This window comes from Falco biarmicus, unplaced genomic scaffold (assembly GCF_023638135.1).
Source record: "Falco biarmicus isolate bFalBia1 unplaced genomic scaffold, bFalBia1.pri scaffold_27, whole genome shotgun sequence".
Lineage (NCBI taxonomy): Eukaryota > Metazoa > Chordata > Aves > Falconiformes > Falconidae > Falco > Falco biarmicus.
Window position 1 is genome coordinate 1,135,490 of NW_026611833.1, and position 23,092 is coordinate 1,158,581.

Sequence of the window (23,092 nt, forward strand, 5' to 3'; positions counted from 1 at the left end):
TACAGGGATGCACACACCCCAGCTGGGTTCTGCGCTCTCTCCTGAACTATGAGCAAGGAGGAGGAGGAACTGAGCGTAGGGCTTCTCATCTCTTCCCCTTTCATGCAGCACAAGGCACTCCAGAAGCAGCCACGGCCTCACCGAGCCTCCTGGCCAAAAGACTTCGATCTTGAGGGCAAAGGCTGAAGAGTGCATGAAAGTGAGAGAGACACAGGGGCAAGCACTTGTCCCACCTTGCAACATCACTTGTTGGCATCCTCTCATCTGATCCCAGGCTGCAAAGGGTCGCAGCTCCACTTGTGAATTACTGGGTACCCTTACAGCGGTATTATCAAGCAAGGAACAACGTTAGAGTAGCACAAAGACACGGCTCTGCCCTCGGCTGGGGAGGCACACTGGGACAGCCTCCAGCGCCAGACCATTTTTAGCAAAAGCAATCACAAATACAGTTAACTTCTTAGCTGACTTGTCTACAAAGAGGGAAAGGCTCCATACGATAAGCAGCACCCATTATTACTCTGCTGCAGAATTTAGTTCTTCCAGAAGTAATACACTCTGTTTTGCCAGCATCTAACAGCAAACCATGTAACACGAAGATGCAGAGTTAAGGTACCTGTAAATGCACTGGTTTTGTTTCCCGGCTTTTGTGCTTCCCAGGGCTGTCCTTTGTTGTGCAGCTCTGATATTTTCCAGTTTTTTTATATTTGGATATAGTAATTGCTAACACAGAGTCTAAGGCTAGCAATCGTAACATCTATTTACAACACGCACACTGGCTGTGTGCACCTATTCCACCAGCCTCCCGTTTGCTTCAAACATGTCAGTCTCCCTGAGGACACGTTCAATGAGAACCCCCCCACCCTGCAAAGCCCTGCTTTACTTGCTGCCAAGCCTCCTGCATCCCCCTGGGCAGATTACTTTTGGAAGGCTGACCAGGGAATATTTACCAGCTATGGAATCAACAAAGTTCAGCCACATGCCAACATTTCATGCTGTTACCTAAACGGTGTCAGAACTCTCAGAACTCCATCAAAACAGAACTGGTTTGCACTTTGGTATTAAAAGTTATGTCCAGGCCTGAATACCTCGTTGAGAGCTGGGCCACACAGCACGCTCCTCTGGGCAAAGATTTCTTTTCTAAGCAGCCATTACACAAGTACCAATCTGTGAAAAAAATCTGAAACTCAAAGAGAGAGAACCTTGATTTGACATAGTGCTCTTGCTGCATGTTCCGTAGAAGGGAGGTCACCCACATCTTTAGATCTAACGGAAAGTAGGAAAGAAGCACCAAGTGCAAGGTTCTGCATGTGGGCTGGGGCAACACCAAGCACAAGCACAGGCTGGGCAGAGAACGGACGGAGAGCAGCCCTGAGGAGAAGGACTGTGGGGTGTTGGTGGATGAGAAGCTCAACTTGGCCCAGCAACGTGTGCTTGCAGCCCGGGAAGCCCAGGGCCGGGGCAGGTGGAAACTGGGCTGTAAATCCTGGGCCAGAGTTATTTCCTGCAGCTTAAGAAAACTGCGTGGGTCTGGTGATGTCTGGTCACTGTTTTTAAACCCACACCCCCCCCAGTCGGTATTTCTAATAACAAAGGGTCAAAAGCCAGCAGGCAGTCCCCGCGGCGCGCAGGCAGCAGGCAGGCAGGTGCGAGCGGAGCCCAGAGCCCCCAGCAGCATCAAGGGCAGCACCCGCCGCCGCAGGCAGCGCGGCCGAGCAGAGCGGAGTGTCCGCAGCAGCCGAGCCCCGCGCACCGTCCCCCCGCGGGGCGCCCCCCCCTCGCTGCCACGGCCGCAAACCCTCCGCAGCCGCACAGAAAGCGCGCACGGGCCGGCACGGTGCTGGGAGCTGCCGCCGCTGCCACGGCTCCCGAAGAGGGGCCAGGGGCCGGGGCGGCTCGTTGCCGTGCAGCCAGGCTCGCCCCTGCAGCCGCCCCGCAGGAACCGGGACATGGCGCAAAGGAAGAGCGGCCGCCGGCTTGGGAACTGCTCCGCCGGGCAGCGGCCGCTGGGTGATACACGTGTCAGCGAGAACCGCTGGAACAGGAAGCAGCTGTTTCTTCCAGCTGTGACACGCTCACCCCTGGTCATCGAGAACACGGAGAGAACACCGATGCGACACCCGTTGCCGTGCCAAAGCTCCATTTCTTGCAACACCGCTACACGTCTGACAAGGGAAGCCAGCTGGCAGCTGCTGCGCATCTGTCACCGCCAGAAAGCACCCCCGCTTCCAAGGGGCGTCCACCAGCAGACGGAGATCTAGGAAGAAAAGGGAACGCTGAGTACACAGCAGGGCCCGGGTATGTTTCCCTCGGCAGCGTACAGAGCAACCGCATTTCTGTCGGGCACTACAAAATACGCTTCCAACGGCAGACTAGAACCTGATCACCTGAGGCCGACCCTGCCTGGGCAGGGGTACAACAGGGCACACACGGGAAACCACATCCCACCCTGCTCCCGGTAACAAGACTATCGGTAAAAACACCTTTATTACAGAAGGTGCTACTTATTTAAAATACCTTATTACAAAACATCTTATTACAAAAGTTATTTTTAAAAAAGTAGTATCTTGTTACAAACCACCTTATTACAGAAGTTACTACTGGTTAAGAAAGATCTTATTACAGAAGCTGTAAGGAAAGGTTTCGCCTCAGTTCATCTTACTGCCCGGTGCTCCCTTAGCACGTCCCGGCCACAGCTGGGAGCTACACAAGCCGAGGCGGTCCTGACAGCTTCTCTGCTCCCTTCTCGTGCGTTTTGCTCAGGGCTGGCTCGTATGAACACGCATGAAGCCATTACATGGATGGTTTAGGTGCTCTTCCACATGGATCTCCTGAACACCACAAGTAGAGGATGTGCCCCCTTTATCCTTCAAACAGTATTTTAACATGAACACAAATGTATAGCTATTAAAAACTTAAGATCTGCTATCAACGTAAGTACAATCTTCCTCTAAAAATTTAAAAAATATTTTCAAGACATAATTAGAACAGAGTACTAGAATAATAAATAACTTATCATTACAGATACCATTAGCATCAAAAGGAAATTATTAAACCAGAAGAATTCCCCAGGAACGTAAAAGATCAGCAGCTGTGACATACATACACTTGCTGGTGGAACAGAGAGCTGGTTCAGGAAGGAAGAAGGTTTCCTGGTTAATCACTTAGAAAATTAGCTCATCTTTCCTTTAGCTGCTCTCCTGAAATCTCAGACCCATTCAGACCCAGAATCTTGCGACTTTCCAATGCTTTTGTTTCATACACGATCCCCAGTAAAGGGCCACGGTACGACTGCAAGCAAAGGCAGCGAGAGCACCAACCACCACCTATGCCGAGCATACTGTAGCTCCCAACAACGTTAAATAGATAAATAAATAAGTGAAACAGATTCCTAACAGAGCACTAAAACCCATTTGCTTCCCAGTAAGGATGTCTCAAGAAAGTGTTTAAGGGTTCCTGTAAAGTTCAGACTTTCCAAATCTAAAGAATACAAACAGCTAAGGAATTACTTCATATTAATTACTCTGACCACTCGGTGCTTTATAACTTGACAGGTAGAAAATGTAATGAAAGAGGCCTACTAAACAACACCCTACCAAGTTAAAAAGAAAGCACAAAATAAGAGTGGTGTGGGGCTGGTTTTGTTGTTGGTTTTTTGTTGTTTTGTTTTGGGCTTTTGTGTGTGTGGTCTTTGGTGTTTTGTTGGAGGTTTTTTGGTTTGGTTTTTTTTTTTTTAAACACAGCTGAAATGATCCAAAGTGGCTGTTGTGGGCAAAGCTCCACTGCTGCTGGAGTCTGACAGGGGAATCCAGCTGGCAGCTGCTGCACATTCGTCACCCACTTCTCACTCTCTTATTTCGTCCTCCAGAAAGCACCCCCGCTTCCGAGGTACATCCACCGGTAGACGGAGATCTAGGAAGAAAAGGGAACACTGAGTACGTATCAGTGCTTGGATATGTTTCCCTTGGCAGCATACAGAGCAATTGCATTTCTATCAGGTACTATAAAATATGCTTTCAATGTCAGATCACCTGAGGCCTACTGTTTAAAGAAACAGGAATTCTTCCAATTTTTCAAAAATTTAAATATAAAAACCCAAAGCAGATTATAAGAAAAGTGCTCCCATTCCTCAGTGCGTATTATTTAGAAATGCCTTTGCCACCATGGATACCAAAAGCCAAACATTAATTACTATAAGCCCCTGGCAGTATCTACAGAAAGGCCTGACCTGCCTGTGCCATATCCCTTTGTTTACCCAGAAAAGGCACAATTGCCTCGAAGCACACCACAGCCAGCGCCTGGATCCCAGAAAAAACTCGTGGCGTCACAGAGAGGACAGACAAGAGGCTCCTTTTTTGACAGTTACCTCGATCCACAGCAAAACAGAGATACTTCCCACGTATGGCCAGATCTTGCAGGTCAAGAAAGCGAACAAGTACCCTGATAAAGTCACAACAGCGCTACCACTGCAAACATCACCCACAAGAAATGTAACCTCTAAACAAACACATTCACATCTTCCAGCCTCTGTTCGTTCTCTGTACTACAAAGTTCCTGCCCAATAGGCACCACTTTTGCACTTTCTGACACCTGCCTCCTGCCAAAGCAGACTCCGTTGGGAACACATCTTGAAAACGCATAGGGATGGAGAAATGAGGGGGCTTGTAACAATGCACCTCTAAATTATGGCAAGTTAAGACACAGGGTATGACACCCACTCATCCCAAAGAGCAGACTGCCAGGACAGGCAATTTGAAATGCCTTCAATGAATATATAATGACGTCAAGGTAATGGCAACTGAGCTGGAGCAAGCAGCTGCCGCTCGGACTCCCGAGAGCAGCTTCGCTTTGGGCTTCACACAGATGTTCAAGAGCTCAGGGCCAGGCCTGTCCCCACATTAACTTTTAACACCTTTGTAGGAAGAGATCTCACTGTGACCGGATAGGAAAACTAAATGAACATTAACAATATTTTTGGCTGGAAGGCGCAGGAAACAGTTCAAGGGAACAGACGACAGCATGGGAGACCTTGCCTGAATGAAGATTTGCCCTTAGCAATTGCACCTAGAAATCTATTTACCTTGGAGGGAATGAGAGAGAACACACAGTGACACAACTGCAGCGGCATGGGAGTGGGTGGTAAATGTCTAGGGCACCTTGCAGCATAAAAAAGAAAAAAAGTCAGAGACAGTCTTCAGATTTTGCAGGACTAGACGGCTCACAGAAAATATATGGTCAGCCATCGAGAAATAAAGTTTTTTTGCTTAATGTCTCAGCATCAGCTTAAATGCTTCAATCCAGAAGTAACAAATTCCCCCTGCTCCATTCTGAGATGCCTATTTCCAGAAAGACGGGCTGCAAACAAAAATTCCTCCCATCAGAATCTGGTCCTTCTCCCGTGCTCTTTTAGAAGAGGAAGCACAAGCCACAGATATTAGGTCCAGTACAGCTGTGCTCACTAGTTGAGTGTGCCTGTGGAGCACAATGCAGAGGAGATGGGGAAGGAGACTCAAAGTATTTACAGAGTTCCTCTCAATCCTTTGTGAAGTCCAAAAGGACTCCTGTTGCAAGTGTGTATGCTGCCAACAAAAGCGGACAGATTTATTTCAAAACTCCCATTTTAACAGACAAGCTCAGCTAGAAAGTAGTGGGAAAAGCAGACGCATCATCAGCACCTTCAAATCTATGTCCTAAGAGCGAGCTTGGGGCTGAAAAAAAGCAGTCCCTGAAAGGTGAACTATTTATTCCTTGCACCTCCGTGTGATAAACACAGCAGGAGCTAGAGCACCATACCCATCGCCTCTCAAGAAAAAGAGTGGGAAGGGAACAGATGACACAGCCCGTAATCACTTGCAATGATGTATCTTAGCGCCGAGTTAAGTTCTGCACCCTTTGTAGCAGACTCTGGCTCCCGGGAGGACTCAGAAGTAGTTGAAGAGGAGGGTTCTTCACCCGCTGCGTAGTTAATCTGCATTAATGACATTAACTTACAAAAACCACAGTGGGTGCTAAATGTTTGCACAGCTTCAAAAAGGGACTCTAAAAATCAACTGAAGGTTACTGAGGCCTTTTCTGCTTAATGGTACAGAAATGCCGAAGACACTGTTGGAGACAGGACAATGAACTAGAGACACCTTTCATCTAGATTCTGCTGGGCAGAATGTTCTTAAAACTGGTAAACTAGAATTTAGCTGAGAAGGCTGGTTAAATACATTGGTTTTCCATTTGAAGGAAGCAGATAACCCATCTCAGTGGTTTATGGTGCTGCAGAGATGGGCTGGCAGCTATGGAGGGAAACCCTGGGGACGGTGTTTTAGGGAAAGGACGCTCATCTTTTCTTGCTACAGAACAGCTGTGAAATGCAAAGAAGTCCAGTCCAGCTCTTTGGAGGGAAGCAATGCCTTCTCCACAAAGGTAGGTTTGATTCTTGGTGCATTTTTACAGATTAACACCTCGGGTTGGGCTCAGAGCTGCTCCCAGTCACTGAAATGTACCACATTATATTGGCTCTCGCTGTGTGGTATCTAGAACTTGGTGTCACCGCGTAACAAAGAAAAGTGATGTTAAAGAAATGTGACATTAACAAAGAAAGTTAACATAAAAAAAAAAAACAGCCTACTGAAATAGATGGAAGAAGAGCCTTTTTCACAGCAGGGTGCATGTATCAAAGTGCAGGCTCAGAAAACTTGCAAAGGAGTGCCCAAAGGAAAACAGGAAAACAGAGAGGACTCCATCACACTCAGAGGGCAAGTTGCCAAGAAACACCTGGAAATCATCGTGATGCATTTTAGCACAGAGAGATTAAGAAAGAAGTTGTTTCCAAAGTCTCACAGAGGACGGGAGGTGCTGACAGACGAAGGTGTAGTCAGAGCAGCAGAAGTCAGCTCGCACTTGAGCCTGCCTGCTTCAGGCTTACAGCTGACATGCAGCCGACAGGCTATGCCAGCTTGGAGGCTTCTATCACGCACCCAACTGACTTTGGGCTAGCTTGAGCCTGATCACGTTGGGCTCAGGTGTGCTGTCTATCTCTACCCTTAACACGCACACCAAGCCCCAAAGGTACAACAGTGGAGATGCAGGCCTGGATGACCGTCACATTTCCCAGAGAGCAGACTATGCCATTCGTTGCTAATTAGCGTTAGCATAACAGTGTTTCATCCCTGTGGAACAATCCCATGGGAATGCTTTCCAACATGTTCCTGTACATAACTTTACAACTGGCACGTTAAGCAAATGTTTTGCTTCAGATATGAAAGCTGAGAAGTTTGCTAGTTATCTGTGATACCAGGAAGTAATTGAACAAGAACTCCTGATTATGTGTTTTAAACAAAAGCTTGTCTTTTTTCAAGGTGGCATCCCACCTTTTTTTCTCAGCTTCCTGACAGAAAGACTCTATTCCTTACTTAAATGTTTCAAACTGATGGGCATTATGAGCTGAACTATTAACTAGCATCATGATCTGGAATCTAGAAACCACCCTTTGAAGTGAGCAACAGCTCTTCAAACCCCACCATCGGCTCTTTGATGAACAGCTGTGAGGGAAACAGCTTCTTAGAGACTTGCAGGCTGAACCAAATTCCCCTCTAGAATGGATCCCAAGTACTTTTTGTGTCCTCTTATGTCTCTCTAATCTGTGGGCATTTCGGTTTTCCCTTCAGTTACTAGATTTGTGAAGTTTTTAGCCTCAGATACTCTGCGGCTAGTTTTTCTCATGTGCTTCAGGACACTACCAGACTGGTACAATGTGTTCAGTGATCTGAGACAAAGCGTTCAGACTTCTACACTAGCTTCATCAGTTTGGTGGGTTTTGCCCCTGGAACTTCCATAGTTACCTCATTACTCAGTGTTTCCTTCACAGCACTGTCGCCCTCCAGCTAACACGTCTATGGACTTAATCTCAATATTGTGACATCCAGGTTTCTGGCACAACTCCCAGAACTTCAAGTTTTATTTACTTACATAATTTATACCCTTGCCCACATCAGAGTAATTAGCATAAGTGTCTCTGTTGAAGTGTGTTGCTAAGTGCACTAAGAGGTTGTACAAGTTTAGTATTTTAACTGAAGGAACAATGAGGTACTCACACGGCAGACAACAAGTAAATTCTTCTACTCTCCCCCTTCTGTAATAGTTAGTTTCAGAGTAGCTGTCGCCGTAATCTCTGAGAAAACGTAGAATCTTTCTTACCGAGAGAGCTGCCTGTGTATGAACTGTGTCTTTTCTGGGAGAAAGATTTTACAGATGAATCTGTCTGTTCTACAGATTCGTTCACAGGCTCAGCTCCTGAAGTGAATTGTCTCTCTTCTGTCTCCGATGCCCTGGATTCACTTTTAACACTAGTATTCTCCTTAAAAAAACACAACACAACACCAAAAGAAATAAAACCAAAGATCACTCAATGTTATCTTATAATAAAACTAATATAAAACCAATAAAACAAAAGCTATTCTTCTCCACTCCAAAAGGGCACCTAACAGGTGGTGAACACTGCCTAGACAGTTGACATAGTGTTTTTAACTCAGAATTAAGGTTGCTAAATTGAAACAACCTCTTACAAAACATCATATTAAGCAAAATATGAGATCAGAAAACTAGAATACACAAAGTTAGGGTACATGTCCCCACAGTCTGAACTTTTCCCTCAGTTATTAAACTAGCTAGAAGAAATAAGCTAGAAGAAATACAGGTGCACTCATTCTTACCAGCACGTGTAATAATAACGACAGATCTAGCTCAAACAACTTGGCAGAGCTGTGTGATGCAGAACCACACGTGAACCACACATTTCTGGTTGGGAATCTCACCCCACCCCACCCAGTCGTTAAGACATTAAGTTATAACGTGTTGCTTGCTTTTTAGAGCCCTCTGCTGCTGCTCTACATGTATTTTGCAGGCAACCATTTGGCAAACTGGTACATTTCCATGATCATGTGGCAAAAACCTGTAGCTTAAAAAAAAAAAAAAAAAAAAAAAAAAAAAAAAAAGGCCCGAACAACCAAGTTCTGTTTCTATTTCACTGAGGCAGTACAGGCCCAAAGTTAAGCACCTGGAATCTACCTTTAGACAGAAAAAATTTCACAGTATCACCTGTTCTAGAATAGTCATCTCTTCTGCAAATATCTTATCCATCAATAACCTAAAGATGAATGACTGCTCAGAGCCTGCAATGTTTCCTTCTATTAAGGGGAAAAAAGGCTTTTGAAAACCATTATGTGTGAGTTTACAGAAGACAAGAGGTCACACTTGGTAATAAGACAGTCTTTCCAAAAATCACGCTCACCACCTTGAGTCTGTCATTACTCAATGTTGAGTATATAACAGGCTATGTGTATACGTATCAATAGAAACACACATACATTGCTTGACAAAGTTGTATAATAACATCCAAAAAGGCCTGTGCAAATACAGTAATGGAGTACTCCAGGGAGAACTAGTTCCCTCCCACACACCTCCTGCACTTGCTGGATACCCATTTGACTCGGTTTTTCCTCTTTGAAATGTGCTGTCTGGATGTATTGCTTTAGTACTGTTAACAAGGCCACGTGAAAAACACGTGGCTAGCAGTGCCTTTTGTCTGATGTCTGAACCACAACTCCTTCCCAGGCACAAAAACAAAGAAGGCAGGCAGGCTGTAGGTCACTACCTTCACCAGCTAGAATCCAAGTCTCACGAGTGATGATGACATCTCTATTCCTGGTGACATTTCCATAATAACAAGTTCTAGAAAAATCAGTGAGCAGCCTTCATCAAGTAGTGAGAGAAGGGAAGATTTCTCAGGTAAGCATTCTAAACCAGATATTCCACCGGACAACTGCTCTAGAAACAATTCTGCAAACTTCATTATTTAAAAAGAAGAGACTAATGAAGAGCAATACCAGGCAGGGGATGTAGAAACCAAATTGCAGTGTTTGATAAAGAAAAAACAAATAACATGCATATTGGGATCACCATTATTAAGAAACTGTTACTAGCCTACGTGGTGAAAGAAGTCTAGACACTCTAACTAGCAGTTCTGCAAAGGACTGCAAAGGTGCTGCAGTGCCCAGTCAGGCTAACGACACCTTGGGCTACACCGGGACGAGCGTGGCCAGCAAACTGAGGAAATTTCATTCCCCCTCACTGGTGAACCTGTACTTCCAACGCTGTGTCCAATTTTAACCCTTACAGCTGCGTGTGTGGAAACTGAAGAGCAGTCATACTGCACAGCACCCCTTTCAGATTTCTTTTTATCACTGTGTTTATAGAATCTTACACACCAACTCTTCAGTAATCTAATGTAATAGGTAATAATACCATTTTCAGCCTAACAGCATCAGCCTAGCCCACACAAGTCTGGTTCCCAAGCTATCCCTTTTTTTTATTGTTTGGTCTTTTAAGCGAACATGTTTCTGACCACGGATTCACCGCACCTGTGGACAGACCCTCCACTCAGGTCTGATACTTCTGCAGCTTCAGAGTCCGAAACATTGTTTGGCAGAGAATCAAGCAAAGCTACCAAAGCTGACAGACGTGAAAGTTTTGCCTTTTCACTTCAGTTACTGAAAAATGCCAAAACTGCTGCATCTCACTACTTACACGACTTACGAGACACTGACTGGACTATACCTATACCCAGCTGGAACCATGATGGGAAGCTGAGGTACTAAAATTAGCAACTCGCATGAACGGGGTTTGCTGGATTAACCTTCCCCAAAGAAAGCAAGCGTTTCAGCCTTCACAGAGGTATGCGGCCAAGGAGACTGAACGAAATCAGAGGCAAATTCCTCTTGATCAAGCATTACAGAAATGTTCTATTTCCACTTTAAGAAGAAAATAAAACATTTCTTAGGAGTAGGAGTGGAATAAGAGATGCCCATTGAAGGCCAAAGCCTCTAAAAGTCTAGGACAGAAATTCACTGAGGCTGAGAGGACAACGCTGGATCTGAACTGTTGAATGTACTAACTCTTTTCATGTAAAGAGCTGCTCTTTAATTTGCTGTCTTTTAGGAAATCGGGAAAGCAGAATAAAGCAGGTTTCTACTAAGCTGTTACTTCTATGAGGAAGACAGTTCAAGGCTCAGTGCTGGTCACAAGAGTAATTAAATGCTGGGAAATACTGTGAATGAAACAGAAAACAAAACAGTACCAGCTTGGTCAAAAGGTCCCGTATGCTAAAACCGACGGTTTCAAGGGCTGACTTCAGTCCACAGAGCAGAAACCCAAGATGAAGTACACAGTATCATCGCAAGTCCTCGGGCTGAAAGTAGCTGGAATGTGTAAGCAGGAATGCCCTGCTCTGTTTGCGCTCCTTGTTCTTGCTCTTCCCTACACGTCAGGTTACAGCGGTTGTTTTGAGACTTGACGCTGGGCAAGACAAACCTTTGATCTGACCCAGCAGAGCTGTTCTGATGCTCTTGTACGAACACTGGAGGAATTTGCTCCCCCTCTGCTCCTATAGAGAGGAACAGAGCAGTCTCTGCGCACGCCCACTATTCTGTCACAAGCTTGCTCTAAAACACATGGTACCAACAGCCACTGAAAGCCTGAGTGCTTCCAGATTCAGGGATGAGGAAGAAAACTGTGCTGGAGCCTGATGTGAGGAGTACAGGCACAGAAGCCTCCTCTGGAGAGTTCTGCACCTGCCATGACCCCAGGCTCTGGACAAGCAGGGTGTTAAGTTAACCTTCCCTCTCCCGAGTTTGGGAGGAGGAGACTAGTTGAAGAGTAGTTCTAACAGAAAGAGGGAATCTGTCAAACAAAACGCTGAACAGTCCCTGAATTGCTTTTTAATTGCTCAAAAAATGAGGCCAGTTATTTAACCAGTTACAGTCCAGGACCAACATCAGGATTCTCACAAATATACAAAACCTCCCTCCCAAACAACTACGTGGTTCATGCGCTTAATTCCCCCAGTTCTTGACAAGGAGGTTCGGGTCACGGACTCCAAAGGCCTTCAACAAGGGACAACCTATCATTCAAAAAATGCAGTTCCAAAATTCTCAAAACTGACAACATTTAAAGTGCGGTCAACACTTAATATATTGAGTGGGCACCAATTAAGGAGTGCTGCCAACTCTATGCACTAGTGCAGGGATGTGCTCTTCCCTACACAGTACGGAGCAGAACAGTCTAGTCTAGGCTTGAGCTATGCAGAGGCTTGATCAGAATACACAGCCCTTTCTAGAAAGATACCCAAGAGGAAGATGACTAATCTTTATAACGCTGAAAGCAACAATGGGAGGTTTGCGCCAGCTGATGATTTCCGATCTAGAAACTTCAGTGAAGGCGTCAAGCTACCGACAGAACAATAAAACAGTAGCCTCAATGCACACACAAAAATGAGATTGAGTGCCTACATGCAAGGTAGGTCTCACGCAGCAGAAACAGATGCAGTCAATCTCCTGAGCTTACTTTGTTTTCAAAACAAAACACACAAAAAAAGCAGAGCACGCATTTGCTGCCTTAACAGAGTAACATCTAGAATGCCCCTCACCCCTCATGAGACTTACAATTTTACATACCGGGAAGACCAGCTACAGGCAGACTGCAGTACAATTACAACTTGTTGTACACCACAAAGTATAAACCATGAAGATGCTTTATACCAGTCAAATGTCAATAAACTATACTTTCCACAGAAAACAGAACTTACAACTATTTATCAGAAACAATCTAACCGTTTATCTAAATTTAAGCAAAAATCTGCCTCCAGTGGCAATTCTCAAAATACTCTTCTTTGTTGGAGATTAAAGATGGTATGTTACAACCTAAAAAAGCATCCACTTCATCACCACGAATACACCTGCACTACGCATGTTTCCCATGCAAATGAACACCCTAACTTGGCCAACAGGCTGACACATGTCATGCTCATTAACATGGGAAACATGGGATACTTTTTCATTCCGTCTTCTTTTTTATATCTTGCTTTACCAAGCAAACCCTTCACTGTCCATTAAAAGCCTTCAGTTCTTAAGCAGGCAAGAATATTGAAAAGCTACCGGTCCAGACCCTAGCATTACTATCAAATATAGTTAGCTCAAGAAAGATGTTGGTTTACCTCCCTTTACCCCTTACCTGCTCTGGACTGGACAATTCTTCCTGAAAAAACATGAGGGAGAACTCAGCTGCGCGGTGATGTGGTTCTTTGCTCCGTTCTTCATCTGCTTCCTGTGTGGTCAGAAGTTCTTGTAGTATTTTAGCAGCAGCAGCAGTTTCTATAGACAGAGTGGTATCGGCAGCACAAAGAATGTCAGAAGGCTGTAACGGAGACAAATCCAGTGCTCCATCTGCTGCCACCAGAAATGACGTGTCTGAAGTTACAGGAGTGAGACATTCCAGCTGGCTTTCCTCAGTTGAAGAAGGTGTGTAACTATTAACAGGCAATGCCTGATTTCCATTAAGCTCCAGGATTGAATTCTGGCTCTCTACAGGTGCCACTCCCACCTTTTCAGCTTTGCATGATGAATGCACCTCAGCGGCAACCTGAAACGTGGCTTCAAGACTGACTTCTGCCTTCTTGTTTTCTTCAGATGTATTACATAGCCAGTCAGACGGCATCAGTTCAGCTTCATAAGATGACTGCATTGGAGGATTCTGGAAAAAACAAAGTACAGTGAACTTTTGTATAAAAAATTACCATGACAGGATGTGTATTGATTCTGTTTATCCATTTATCCAAAAGCTTGAAAGATTGTCTGTTATTCTCAGTTAAAATAGCAAGTTTAACCAGAAGAAAAAAAACAACTGCTACTTTGTCTTGGTTTTCATTAACCACCTTACTCTTGGCACGCTTCCTTTCTTCTATTCATGGTCTATCCTGGAGAGAAGGTTACTTACCAGGAGCTGGTGTATGCCTGCAGATGCATTGTCTGCACACCCTTTGCACCGCAGGTGTTAAATATACCCAAGCATTCAAATCAGAGACTTCTGGTCTTAGTAGGACCTGTGGGGGTACATTAGAACCACCCTCTTCACGTGCCACATACGTAATAGAAAATGAGAGAGAAAATCCACCTGCCTTCAGTTCCTTCTGAAACTCAAGCATTCCTGTTGTTGTAGTATAAAAAAATCAGTATAAACCACAACATTTTTAAGCAAAAGAAAAAGGTCCACGTGCTGTAAATGTGCATATGGACAACACAACTTGAGGAACTCACCGCTTCTTAACCAATAATACCATTTTCCTCCTCAAGTGATTGTCCATAGGCACACCTACACAAGGGGTGCCCCCCAGGGATGCCCCAGTCCCAGGAGGAGTGGGAGTTCAAATACCGATGACAGCAAATACTGTAAAACTGCCCTGCCTGTCACAGCCTCACATCTGGACTCTCCTGTCATGACAGGGTCCCACAAAGGCACAACTCAAAGTCTGCATCAATCTGCATAAAAACCTGACAGAATTTCAGGTCAGAAACCCTTCTTGTAGAACCTACAGAGACTGCCTTTGCCATCACAGATCAGGTCTGAACACTACTACAATTTTTCACTGTAATGACATCACAGGACGACAGGACACAATCAGCAATCCAGTGATGATTTTTTTAGTAGCATTCCTATATATCGAATAACCTTTAAAACAGAATGAAGACAATGAAAGAGTTTTTCCAAAGCAGCAAGTCCTGCCCAAGTGAAATGATAGATGACATTTTAACAGCCAGTGTCTGTACTGCTACTTCTTCCGGAGGTGACTCTGTCAAAGGACACTAGAAGGGTCATTTCTTCTGACAAATACAAGTCATACAATGATGTTGAACAGAAACTCAGGTCTATTTAAAATACAGCCTTCTTTTGGAAGAGATCCAGTGTGAAGGATTAGTCCTTAGTGCCTGACTATCCTTAGACCTTCTAGCTGAGGTCATGGTTAATGAAAAGCTACTTCCAGAGACGAGTAAATTAGAGAACAGGAAGCTACAGGATCACCTCCTAGGAAAGCCGTATCAGATCAAATGCCAGTGAAGGACTTGGCCTCTCCCTGATGGAGATACCACAAAGAGATGAGATCCCGTCTTCTGGGTGTGTGAAGTCAAGTCCTAGTGTGGATTCGTGTAGATGTGCCAGTTTGCAGATAGCCACAAACTGTGGAGGGTGGGGGGAAACGGAGGGGAAAACAAAACCTGGAATTTGAGAAATTTAGGTTAAGTTAAGCAAAATCTTTTCATTAAAGGCTAAGCCACCTTTATGTTTTTATGAGATAGGTTCAAACATTATTCCTCTCATTTGATTTTTTTTTCAGTTCTATTTTTTTAAAATGTTAACAAGGTGTTTCATTTCTGTTGCATTGCTTGTTTAGTGTCATAAGTAGTCAGGATTCTAAGTAAGATATGGGTTACCAAACCGTCCAGGAATAAGATCATCCCTGCCAAAAACCGACCAACCAACCCACCCATACTGAAGCTTTTTCTGCCTCTTCTTAGGGGACCTCAGCTTGAAGCTGTTACAGCACATATTGTCCTCTTGGATGCACTACAGGATCTCGTGTGTATTTCCAACAGGAGAAAGGGGCCACGCAAAGGTACAATTTAAATCCTTTTAGTTCACCTGGAGAAGGATGGGGGGGAGGCAGCAACGAAACAAGGAAAACTGATAAAAGATTGAGAAGTCAGGGCCTGAAAGACTAATAGCTTGCTGGTCATGCAAGCTCAAGAGGAAAAATGGTCTGACTTAGCAGAAGTGGTGAAAGAGAAGATGGGCATTTCACTTATAAGATTAGTGTAGCGTGTGCAGGAATTAAAGCACAACCACACCTTTTCAGGGACCGCTAGGACTACACAAATCTGGCTTGAGTGCTTGGGCAATCGGAATTAGTTCAGACTTGATTTCTTTTTGAAATAACATGGCTGATTATCATTCCTTATTACAAATAAAAGCAAACTACTTAGGACTGCTTTTAAGGTCAGAAAGTTGCTCTTCTTTTTTCTTGCACGTCTATTTCTTCCATTTCCCGTTACCTCTTGCTTCAGTTCCACAAGGAAATACTGACAGCTTAATAACCACGGTAATAGCAATAATCAAACGGCAGGGCTGCTATTAAAAAAAAACAAAACGAGGTGGGGGCAGGAAAAAAAAATTTTTAAAAATCGCTGAAATCCAATATGTAGCCTCAGTTCACATCTATGATAAAGCAGCGGGGAAGTATTGAGCTAATGGTTGTGAGCTGCCAGCACTGCTGTTGCAGAAGATAGCACGAGGTCTCTCAAAAGACTCGTTCCTACCCAAGGATACTGATTCACCACACTAATCCAAACCCCACTTAAGAGAACCCAAATGAAAAATGGGTAAGAAGTTGTACCTGAGCTCCCTGTTTTGTAACCAACCGTGATGAGAGTGTAATACAAACCTCTGAAACCCCGATTTCAGAAACCTGGTGAGATACACCATCATCAGCCACCATGTCTGGGTATAACCACCTCTGCCCCCTTGCCATTCCACGCAGTAATTCTCTGTAGCTTTTCCTGGAGAGCAAACTGCAGCCAACCAACCAGTTAGTTACCGGCCTGGTCTGCCCGTGTTCCAGGCAGGGCCACCTAACACTTTCAGCAGCTCAGGTGCGTACTGTACAAGCCCAGCAGCTGGCCTCCAAGACCCAGAAACTCCGCCTGTCTTAATCTCTCCTAAACTTAAAAGCGATGCTCTCTGCAAGACCCAGTAAGGAACAGCACAAGGTTTAGGCTTCCTTGTCCAAGAGTGCCAGCTTTTCCTTCTGAGACCACAAAGCACCGTCTGGATCCAACAGAAACGGGGCTGGTAACCAGCTTGCTGACTGCTAGTGCGCCGATACGGTTCGCTGTCTTCGGGACTGGTCCAGCAGTTTCGTATAGGCTTTGCCACTCCTATCTAGCAGCGCACAGCGGGACCAAACAGCCTAAAACGCCCCGCAAACCACGCTTCAACAGCATCGCACTGAATTCCTGCAACTGGTGGAAGGTATTGAGTGGAACGATAGGAAATACACCATGCAATAGTTCTATTTTTTGTGAGGAACAACAAAAATGCTTAGTCAGCCAGGGCTGATGAATTTTACCGCTTTTGAGGATTTGTGCAAGTGGTTACTGATGGATGATCAATACACCAGCAGGGCAGGATGCTCAATACTGCAGCTTGCCACATCCCCCAGCAGACGTATGGGGAAGTATATGCCCCAGAACACACAAAAGGCAAACTGATTATTCCCCACAGCTCAGCAAGAACCGCAGGCAAACTGCTGTCTTCTGTACCACCTGCACAGCCTGTCACCACGTTCCAGGAGAAATGACCTATGCTATGCTAAGACTCAGAAATCTCTAGAAGTCCCGTTGATCCACGCGGTACGATAGCTGTGTTACCCTGCTCAGAGACAGCCGGTTACTGACCTGGTGGAACTGATACAGGGCACTGCTCGCCTTTGGCCTTCTCACGCAGAGGATCGCCTTCCCGCAGTCTGCCCAGATGCTCGGCAGCTTTTTGCTGGGGGTTTCCAGGAAACAAAGCAACCACTAGCAAGTGGCCTAAAGCTCTTCTGACTCCACACACTGCCCACGGACTCGCTTCTCCAAACAACTGATTTTTACTAGACCCTTTGGACACTGTATATTATCCTTCAATCTAGCCACAACACCACCTTTGACAACTCCTTTGGAATGATTTACTATCCCATGGATCTCGGCCTTCCGAGATAAGCTATTTAATTGTGACTGCCCATCGCTCAGACGGATCCTCATGTCCTGGATGAAAAAAGCAGCTCACAATGAAAGTGAGAGGACAAAGATGCACTGTGCGAAAAATAAATACTACAATATCGACAGCATGACTGGCTGTTGGCTATTTATAGCCTTACACTAACGTGTTATCCTGGCCATAACCTGCCCATCTTGGATAAGCTTATTTTTTAAAAGAAGTCATGAATAAAAGAGAAAGGTTGATATTTGCAAGACAGGAAACTGGATGATCAAGCTTGGGTAGGTCAACCCTTTTTCAACATGCATAAGCATAACTTGCTTCGCTTGTCCTCTGTGAGGGGGAAAAAAGTATATGCGTTATGCTGTAATAAAAAAGGAAGCTCTTGCATTTTTACTTCAGATCTTCTGATATCTGATAAGCCAGGCCCTCCAAATAAGGCGCAGTTTCCACTAAAATTACATAAAGCATTTACAGGAAGTACTGGAGTTATCTTTAATAAGAGATCTCCGAGGTGGGGCCCATTCCACAAAGTCACCTTAGTTTTTCTCGTTCATCAAATGAAACTCAGGACTGCGGGAATCTGAGACAAAGAAGTGGAGCTGCTTCTCAGTATTTTCATAATATTAAAGAATCTCTTTTTGTCCAGGCAAGAACATTCTTCAAATACAAATGCAGGCTCATTAACTAAAAGTGATTCTGGTGAAGTCAAGCAAAACCACTCCACTGATGAGGACACCCACTATGCTGCTACCCTGAAACCCAACCTGAATTACAAAACTACCCGTTTAACATTCAGTGGTTCTTTGAAATAGGTATTTGTAAACCACATCACTTTCACTTTATCAAGCGGATCAATTTTCAAATTTATATCCTTAATTTCACAAGCGTACAAACCTGCAGTTCATTCATACAGTCTCCTTCGCTTTCACCTCCTTTCAGTAGGCTACGCTCACCTGGAGAAAGCTGTCGTGGGTGCACGCTGAAGCAGCAGGACCAGCACAGCCAGCCAGAGGATCTGTGTGGGCTGCTGCTGAACAGCTCTGTGGTGTGGCTGCAAGAATTCAAACACAGCTATCAGACTGCCGGAACCTGTGTCTGCTGTGCAGAGTTCTATTGCTTACTTCGATTAAACACTTCAATAATCACACAGTAAACAACATTCCAGAAATTTATTGTTACCTCCCAAGTCATTTTAAGACCAATTTCTTAACCTTAAAAATATTTAAGATATGTATAGATATATTAAAAATATATATTGTAAAACTGGTAACACACACACATACATGCAGAAACTTCATAATCAGAGTCTTTTGTGTCTTAGTATCACCTCTCTGATTTGGCTGCTTGAGTTTCTTGTCACAATACACCACAGAAAGCGTATTCACATAGCTGAGCCTAGGTGCTCATACACACTTGTGACCACGTGAATTTTAAGACTTACAAAGAAAATGAATTCTCTTAACCAAGAGTGTATCATTCCGAAGAATATAATGACTACTCCTAAACTACCACTCACCAGAAAGGTCTTCATAGGTAAATGAACCCTACAGGCACAGATGTATTCAAAAGGCGCGACTGGACTTGCACTGTCAGGTGGCACCAATAACTAATATTTCTCACATGGTCTCCACAACTGATTTTTCATTATTAGACACTCTCAGATAATAAAGCTTCAACGCATTTCTTTGACGCGATTCTACTACTGTCAAAGGTTTTGCAGACAGTTGAAAGTAAACAGAACTAAATCCTTAAACTAATTATGGTCTAAGGCTAGTGGGGAAAAACTTAGATGAGCATATTTTATTTTACTGACTTTTCAATAAGAATCATAATGAAAAACCAGGAAAATCTTTTTGTCATGGAAGTTAACAAACAAGTTTGAATACACACAAAAAGAAATCTTTTGACAAAGTTCTACTTTGATTTTATTTAATGGGACTTCAAAAGTGAAATGAAAAGAGTCAAGAATAAGATTGAACATACATACTTCAGTTCTCTCACTTATTAAATACGTATCTTAAAATTAACTATCACTTTCCAAACAAACTAATCTTACTGCTGTGCTCTCATGATGAAGGAAACCAGACTTTTTCATGTGGACATCTGAAGAAACACGCTTTCAGCATGCTGTATGTTATAATAGACAGAATTCTGTATGTTATAATATACAGAAGAAAGGATAGCGGAGAGATTAAGAGATACACAGGCACAGAAGTAAAACCACTGAGACAGTCCTAGAGTGACAGTGAAAATTAAAAGATTTATCATACTCCAGTGAAATGTCACTTACGCTCTCAGAAACGCTGATTAATTCACTGGAGTTTTCGAACGCCTCAGATTCCCTAAGTTTCTGCATTTTAGTTTTGATTACACCTTGCAAGATTTGGTATGTTTTCACCGCGTTCTCACACCCACCTCCCACCCCAGAAGATTCTACCTGAGCAACATAGCCAAGTTATCCTTTAAACTTAAAGCAACGAGCGTCATCCAGTGAGAGAGATCTCCATATTCATGTCTAAATCTACGCTGGTCTCCCTCAGCTCCCCTACAGGCAGTACTTCAAAACAGGCACTTCCAGGACACCAGGAATCTTACCCCAAGACAAACTCTAAACCGAGCAACGTGAATCGCGCCCGAGACGCCCCTTTCCTTCCCTTGACTACGGGAGAGGGCTGGGGCCTTAGCTGAGACAGAGACAACTACAATTCATCATGATGAGTTTCAGCCTATGCTCTGTAACGAATAGAAACGCAAAGCGGGGACCACCTCCCACCTCCCACCTTAATGAAGCAAGTATTCTGGATGAGGCTTGGAGCAACCTGGACTAATAGAAGGTGTCCCTGCCCACGGCAGGGGGGGGGGAACTTGCTGATCTTTAAGGTCCCTTCCAACCCAAACCATTCTATGACTCTCAGGACACCTGCTCCTGGGAGAAGACTTGATAGTTAGCAGCTGGTAAGGCAGGCTCCACACTCTGGCCACCACAGTAATCTTTGCATAAGGAGCACGTAGCAGAAGTTGCCTGTCTCAAACATTTAAGTGTGTCTACAAGAAATGCCCAGCTCCTCAGAACCCTTCCTTGAGAAAAATGACGTTATGGAAACTGTTGATTATTGTCTGAAATGTTCTCAGCAGAGGTCTCAGAAGAGATGCACAAAAGATGTAATGATTTCACTGTGTAGGATTTCTAAACAGGGATAGCTAGCTGTCTCTGTGAAGGTGCGGCTGCCAAAGGAGGAGCAGGCAGAAGGAAAGAATGATAACTGAGCTTTAGTTTGTTCAAGGAAAGAGTCACTGTTCTGAATTTCAGAAGTTTTACGGAAATTAAACAAAAACACCACAAAACCACAACAAATACACCACCACTCCCCAGAAAATACCCTATCACGTGATTTTTCCAATTCAAGGTAAGGGCAAGGAAAAGAACAGTAATTTGCTTCGACTCCTCTTCTGAAGAATAAAAACACTTAACTGAGACTGATTTATTTTGTAATCAAGTGATTAAGTGAGACTGACAATTACGGCAGAAATAATTTCGAAAAAAAAAGGAGCCAAGACTTTTGTACTTTCTAGTCTTCAGTGCATAAAAAAATACAACATAAAGAAGCTAAGCAAGAAAAAAAAAATAGATACAAAAATAGTATGAGCAGAATGAAATATTCTACACCAGGAGTCCTCAAACTACGGCCCACAGGCCGGATATGGCCCCCCAGGGTCCTCAATCCGCTCCCCCGTATTTACAGAACCCCCACACCACCACCACCCTGCCGGGGGTTGGGGGGGGGGAACCAAGCAGCCGCAGATGACTGCCGGCCACCTAATCCGCGCACCGGCCCCCTGTTTAGAAAGTTTGAGGACCCCTGTTCTGCACAATACTTTTGACTGATCTTTGAGTTTAAAACCTCAACCTGGAAAAACATGAGACCAAGGCCTAGGATACTACTTCTTAACAAAGTCTCAGTGCTTTAATATCATTGTCCAAGTTTTGCTTAATTAAAAAAAACAAAAATTAACGTTAGCCTCACACCGACCAGTTTTGGACAAATGTTCTTCTCCTCGCCCTTTCACCTCAACAGAAAGGCTATCCAGAAAATCACCAGGGGACACACAAAATCTGGAGGAAGGACACGAATAGCAAACAGAAACTCCTTTGCTTTAAAGGTCCATCTTCCTTTTAGACTGGACACTTTCTAATTCTCACTTGAGATATGCACATGGCAGAGTATTGTAGAAAAATATTTGAAAGTCTCACTTTAAAATCCTTTTTTGAAAAGCAAATGCAGAACTTTTTTTTCATACCTGTTGGATAGCAGGCTTGTGAGTACGGCACTCAAGATGCAGAGCTGCTACAATTTGCAATGGATGCGGCAACGCTTTGAGTCCCTTGCTGAAGTGGCGGAAGAGAAGCCACAGGCTGGAGTGTGTACGTGGCTCCCGTTGGAAGCGTCTGGAGTACCGGAAAGGCAGCCCCTTTATCTGGAAAAGCTGGGGAAGCCCCTTGCCCTGGCAGCAACCCAAGTGGCCCCTGCTGGATCCAAGTGGAAGGGACTGGAGTCGGATCTACTCTTTGTGCCGGTGAAGTGCTGGGGGCTCAGCACGAGGTTGCCGTGTAGGAGTAAGGAGGGAAAACACCTTGACCGTAAAGTTGATGAAACTGTCCTCCAGTCAGCAGTCCTGCAGTGGGTACAAAATAAAGTGAAACAACTGTTAAGAAAAGGAGTTTTCACAGGCAAAGAAAGGCAATATGAGGAGCCAAGGCTCTACAACATTATTTGGGAAGACCGCCTTTGCTCCAGCGTACTTAATCCAGAAAGGAGACTGTACTCTTAGACCCGAGCATGCAGGAACTGCTGTGTGGCACACGAGCGAAGCGCCAACACAAAGTTAAATCAGACAATACATTCTAAAAAAGGGACATCATAAAGCAAGATTTGACCAAACTCCACTACTGACAGCTCACAAACAGCTAAGGGAAGGGCAATGTCAAAATCCTCCAATGGACTTTGCAAGTACTTTATGACAAGTCATTTATTTGGTCAAGAAAAAAATTTCAAAGCCAATTTTTTCTCAGCTCAACTAGTTCAGTGCAGACTAAAATATCCCAGACTTTGCCATTTTGTTATTTCCTAGATAGTCCTTTTATTCTTCTCTATTATTTTATAGTTTCCTCTCTCAGACAGTTACTGTTTCATGAAATGGTATTTGCTTTTATACCATGACAGCTCAATTTCTGTTTTGGTGGCTTTCTTGAAACACTGACAGTAACACCCCGAACGCCTGTGCTCATTGATTTCTCTAAGAACTACTGCATTTGTGACTCCCCTGCAGGATTGCATTTAGCCATGAGAATTACAAGTTTCAGGATGGTTCACGTCAATAGGGTTGATCTAGAAGCCAGGCTTTCTCAGACCTGTAGTTTCCAATTCTCGCTCAAAAGGACTTTTTTTAAAAATAGCCT

General features: G+C 44.3%; 1 protein-coding gene and 1 pseudogene across 1 annotated transcript; one reads left to right on the forward strand and one right to left on the reverse strand.

Moving 5' to 3' along the window:
- Positions 1–23,092, forward strand: part of LOC130143374 (ankyrin repeat domain-containing protein 26-like) — a 279,082-nt pseudogene that overhangs the window by 27,399 nt on the left and 228,591 nt on the right.
- LOC130143414 (heat shock factor protein 5-like) lies at positions 1,919–22,147 on the reverse strand. Its single transcript, XM_056326106.1, has 4 exons — positions 21,934–22,147; positions 13,054–13,572; positions 8,185–8,344; positions 1,919–2,254 (listed from the first exon to the last, which is right to left on the reverse strand). Exons 2-4 carry the CDS (start codon positions 13,561–13,563, stop codon positions 2,073–2,075), a joined length of 852 nt encoding a protein of 283 aa, XP_056182081.1. The 5' UTR covers positions 13,564–13,572; positions 21,934–22,147; the 3' UTR covers positions 1,919–2,072.